Genomic DNA, 5,596 nt, shown 5'->3' with positions numbered 1-5,596 from the left:
TGTATGTATGTATGTATGTATATATGTATGTATGTATGTATATATGTATATATATATATGTATGTATGTATATATGTATATATATATATGTATGTATGTATATATGTATATATGTATATGTATGTATGTATATATGTATATATGTATATGTATGTATATATGTATGTATGTATATATGTATATATGTATGTATGTATATATGTATATATGTATGTATGTATATATGTATATATGTATATATATATATATAATCTTGTGTGTGTGGTCACAGGTGCGTCTCCTGTGTTTGGCCACTCAGCATGGTGATCTGCAGAGTGTGTGTTACCTCCTGAAAGATGCCCGTATCGCTGTGCCCCTTGAGCCATCCAACAGCAACCCAGCCATCCTGGCAGCATACTACGGCCACGCCAGCCTGGTCAAAGAGCTGCTGGATTCCATACCTGGTAGGAGGGAAAGAAACAGCTCAACATTCACAGTATATGGATCAGGACAAGCCTTTTGTTTCATTAATAACATGCGTTCATTCATTTCTAAATGGAAGTCTAGTTGATGTCCTGCAGGTTATTTAATGACATCTTTTTAGTCTTACTGTTTCTGCTTCAACACCTTACAATAAACAAAGTCGGGGAGCTCTACCACTTTAATGTCAGTCCATTAACTGTAGTATGGATAGTACTACTCTGTGTATAATGTCCTCTGTGTCTCTGGACAAGCTGTCAAGTCTGAAAAATAACCCCGACCATGTCATAGTGATTATCAGGTTGATCTCGGCTTGGACTTAAAGACTAAAAATCAAAAACTATCATCGATGAAATATTCTGCCTGACAGAAAACCGTGAGTGGTTGATTATGAAGTATAGTATGTCCTCTTTGCTGATCTCCACTGACTGGTTTCGGGTCTCCGCCTCCCTCTCAGGTCCATGTCTGAGGAGAGACTTGCTGAACTGGATGCTGGCTACCTCTTGCCAGCAGGGTCACCTGGACGTGGTCCGGCTGCTGGTCCACGGCTACGAAGCTGATGCCAAGGACTGTGCCATCCACAGCGACGAGTTTGCTGTCATCACTGGGCTGCCACTGTACGCTGCTGCACAAGCAGGTAGGCAGACGCATAAGTCCACATCATCTGTGCTTCGACCACAGCAAACGGTTGGAACATGACATTTTTTGCTGTTCTATTGATGCAAACATTATTTCAAAAGTATGCAAGTCCTACATTCATGTCCTGAAAATACAGAGAAAACTGACATGGGTGCTTTCCATCCAGCTAAAGGTCTTCACCGTATTCCTAACATCTTAGTAGCTAACTACAGCTGTGGTTCTGTCATTTTGTCTTCCCAACTTTCTGTTTAGCAAAAGTGCCGTGTTTTTTTTAAGTGCGTTTGTTGAGCCGTTGTCGTGCTTTCTTGCGATTGGCTCAGCTGTTTCAGAACAATGAGACCAGTGATGTGATTGGCTGAGAGTCTATTTATTCATCACCACACCATCCGATCGATATCCAACTTCACCCAGCCCGATTGCACTTTGTGCTGCTGCGCCTACATGAACCAAAATAGCAGACGTTTTGTCGTTACTTCCAAAATAAAAGGTCTTATTGAACATCTGGCACACAGCAGCTCCAGACTGATGCTGGGTAGACGTTGTGCAGATTGAGTTCTGCCAGATCGGTTGTCTTGATATTTAAGGGGGACTCAGGCAAAGAAGAACGAGATGGGTGTGAACTTAAATCTTGCTTGAATAAACTTTATTTAAATGGTCACAGGACAAACGGACTGAGGGTTCCATGAGTGTCAAAGGCACGATGAGTAGGACTTTCCTATAAAACGATGTATAGACTGATGGAAAAATAATCCCTATCCATTATCATTTCTGACTCACCGGAAGTGTGTGGTGTGTCTATCTACAGAGACCCTGCCCTCTGCCTTTTCTTATTTTACTGTGTTCATGGTGTTTCTGGATGTCAACCTTAATAAAAACATAGCAACCATGTGTCATATCGTAAGCACATATTCAAGAGGAAGCTACCAAAATAGAGGACACGGCCCCCGAAAAAACACTATAGCAAAACGCCACGTAGACAAAGGTCTTTCCACCTGCTGAGGAGGAGGGACCAACTTTGAATGTTGTGTTGACAAACCCAAGTCAATGTGCCTTTAACAAAACATACCAGATGAATAAAAACGTAGTGTCCAACCAGCTTGAGATGAGACATCACTTTGATGGACAAACGAATCGGAAAGCCTCAGAACGCCTTAAAAGGTCTTTTTAACATTTATAACATTTATTTATATTTATGCATGTTATGTTTCTTCATGATTTTGGACTTTTTATGAACGTGCCGGAGATACCTATGATTTGTGTTTGACACAGACGCAGTAAGCTGCCACACAGCCTACAGTGGCCATGTGCACACGGTCCTCTTAATGCACACATTGGGACAATGAGATCTTCAAATGCTGAACAACTGCAAGACAAAAGCACGCGTCGGAAACATGTCAATGTATTTGTAGAAGTGCTGCAGCAGTACTGGGGACAGACACTGAGTGAAAACTGTCCACCTCTGTTGCTGTGAACACATGAAGTGTGTGTGAACATGTGTGTTGTGTTGCAGGTAATGAGGAGATAGCTCGCTTCCTGCTGAAGAACGGAGCAGGATTCTCCTCATACACCCTGATGGACCATCCGGCCTTCAGCAAACACCTCCTCAGACTCAAACTACAGGAAACCTCCAACGCAGAAGGAGAGGAGGTCTGTGGTCTGGAAACAAAGGGGTTACTGAAAATGTGTTTCTGAACCGATCAGAGCAGAGCACCATCGTTAATCAGGATTCATAGTTAACAATAGATCTCTTAGATCTCTTGTGCCATTAGCTTTCAAACATCACAGAAGTTTAAATTTGAATTGTGTTTAGAGCATACAACATATATAGGAAGTGATGTCACCCAATGTCAGCGGTGTATAAAGTACCCAAAAGCCATACTTGAGTAAAAGTAAAGATACCTTACTGGAAAACTACTCCAGTGAAAGTCACCTATTAGAATACTACTTGAGTAAAAGTCTTAAAGTATCTGATATTTATTGTACTTAAGTATCAAAAGTAATTTTCTGATATTAAATGTACTTAAGTATTGAAAGTAAAAGTACAAGTAAATGCTGTTAATAAAAAAGCAAAGTGTCAGAATTATGAAGTTTATTCTTTTAAGTGCTGTGGCACCATGACCAAGGACATGGAGCTGTGTTGAAAATAATTGTGTTGGCTGTGATCCATCCAGGACCAACAATGTTCAACATAATATATTGTACATAAGTATACTTTTGCATCTACTATGAACATATCATCATAATTCTCCGAAAAGCAATATGACACTATGAAGGAGTTGTAACAGTGCGTTTATAAGTATGCTCATTCTGACTAGAGGATGTAGAGGGCAAAAGCATAATATTGTGTTCAGCAACAAATATCCACTTGATGCATCAGGTCAGTGTTGTGAGAAAGGACACCTGCCTTGTAAACTCCTATGGGCCTGATTTGAACACAATAGGCAAAAGTTTTGCTCAAGCTGAATCTGCAATTGGGCGACTGCTACCATCATAACTCCATCTGATCATCCACAAAATGACTCAAATATCAAAACATGATCAATACTAAAGTAACAACCCAGTCATTACTTGAAACTGAAAAATGTCCCGTTCATCTTCAAAAGAAGTTGGTTTTCAAAATTGCGAGAATTCCGTCTCGCTCTTCTTGGGGTGCAGGGCCGAGATCCTTCTTGTGGCACTGGCACCTCTGTGGCAGTCTGTGGCACTCCGCGGCAAGCGTCAGCTGTGGCAGGCGAGCGGTACTAGTTCGGCACCCGTCAAGAAGCTGCGGAGCTGAGGGGGCGGAGCCACATTTCCTGAGAACACACATTGTTGTTACAACAGGTTAGCTTCCATAAATCAGTTTTATGATTTTAGTTGAGTCACCGGAGCCACCTGTTCTCTGTATGCATCCTTAGAGTAATTACGTTGTACTTGCCAACATTATATCTTCTCATCTTGGCCTTTTAACTTCTTCTGTTTCACCAGTCAATTCAGGATTTAAGTGTGACAATTAAATCAATGAAGTAGGTAAATTAGGCTTAGTGTTTGAAAAGAATGAACCAAACGTCTCTATTTTTCAATTGTCATTATTTATTGCTTCATGAACTACACATGCTCACTTTTCTATTACATAAAAATAACAAGTAAATACATGATGTATACAACTAGGTTGCAAATTAACCATCAACATCAAATATCAGATGAAATAACCTGCATTAAATACATCTCTATCAATAACACAATTAACAAAGACAGGTAAATATAACAACTATGGTTTAAATACACGTATACTGCCATCTAGTGGTATAAATGGTAAACACTCTTAATCTGCGTCTCCTTTTGCAGGCTATGCTCTGCGTTCACTCAAGCAGCAGCACAATACGGTGGAAGAATAAATAGCAACAACTCTGCACACACAAAAATGACTGATTAAACTATATTACAAACTGTATTGCATCAAACAATCCACAGATTAATCGAAAACTTGATCGAAAACTTCTTCACCCTGTGGCACTCTCTGGCACCCTGCAGCACTCTCTGGCACCCTGCGGCACTCTCTGGCAGCTTGTGGCACCTACTGACATACATATACATATAAGCAGAGGAAGAGTGAAGATATTTTCAGACATATTTTTGGATTGGACATTTTATGGGTTTTAATTTTAATTTTTTATATATACTTTTTTTACAAAAAAGTACAACGTAATTACTCTAAGGATGCATACAGAGAACAGGTGGCTCCGGTGACTCAACTAAAATCATAAAACTGATTTATGGAAGCTGACCTGTTGTAACAACAATGTGTGTTCTCGGGAAATGTGGCTCCGCCCCCTCAGCTCCGCAGCTTCTTGACGGGTGCCGAACTAGTACCGCTCGCCTGCCACAGCTGACGCTTGCCGCTGAAGTGCCACAGAGGTGCCAGTGCCACAAGAAGGATCTCGCTGTTTCTCCTTCTTGGGCTGAAGACTAGTCCTGCGATGCTAAATAGCCTTTCACAGGCCGCTGAGGCAGGTGGAGGTGTGTTCAGCTTCACAGACAGCTTGCACACAGCTGGGAAGGATTTCAGCAAGTTCATGTCATCTAAGCATTTTAGCAAGCCCCACTTGCTACACACACTTGCATGCATCTCCAACTCCGACGCGGTTCAAATCGTAATGCTGCGCTCTCGCGGCTCCTGTCAATCCTATGGTGTGGTGGCTAACGTTAAGTTAACTAACGTTAGCCAACTGACGCTTGTGCCACAGAGAGTGCCACAGAGTGCCAACTAGTGCTGCAATGATTATAGCTAAGATGACTCAAATCAACACAATCTCACAACTGTCAACACTTCCTCAGCTCACTAACTCGCTAGCGATCCTCGGGTGTTGGTTGGTCTTCGTCACCACCGTAGTTTGTTGCGGGAGTAGCAGGTGCTTCCATTTCTGCTTCCGTCATGAAATCAGTCATGTAGAGTGGAATTCTACTCATGTAGTCTCGCTAGCTATAGCATATAGCATCCTGGGCATCACTGGGAATC

The 5,596-nt window shown here is 41.5% G+C and overlaps 1 protein-coding gene across 1 annotated transcript; it reads left to right on the top strand.

The window, feature by feature from the left end:
- Positions 1 to 234: 234 nt before the first annotated feature.
- Positions 235 to 2,990, top strand: LOC116378975 (leucine-rich repeat serine/threonine-protein kinase 1-like; the record flags this gene model as incomplete). Its single annotated transcript, XM_031840878.1, has 3 exons — positions 235 to 443; positions 917 to 1,096; positions 2,609 to 2,990. Coding segments are annotated over 3 exons (571 nt in total), but the record flags the coding sequence as incomplete, so codon positions are not given.
- Positions 2,991 to 5,596: the final 2,606 nt, after the last annotated feature.

The sequence above is a fragment of the Anarrhichthys ocellatus genome, unplaced genomic scaffold (genome assembly GCF_004355925.1).
Source record: "Anarrhichthys ocellatus isolate YVR2014 unplaced genomic scaffold, GSC_Weel_1.0 scaffold3501, whole genome shotgun sequence".
Classification (NCBI taxonomy): domain Eukaryota; kingdom Metazoa; phylum Chordata; class Actinopteri; order Perciformes; family Anarhichadidae; genus Anarrhichthys; species Anarrhichthys ocellatus.
Note: the sequence above shows the minus strand (reverse complement) of the source record. Positions and strands in the feature narration are given on the sequence as shown.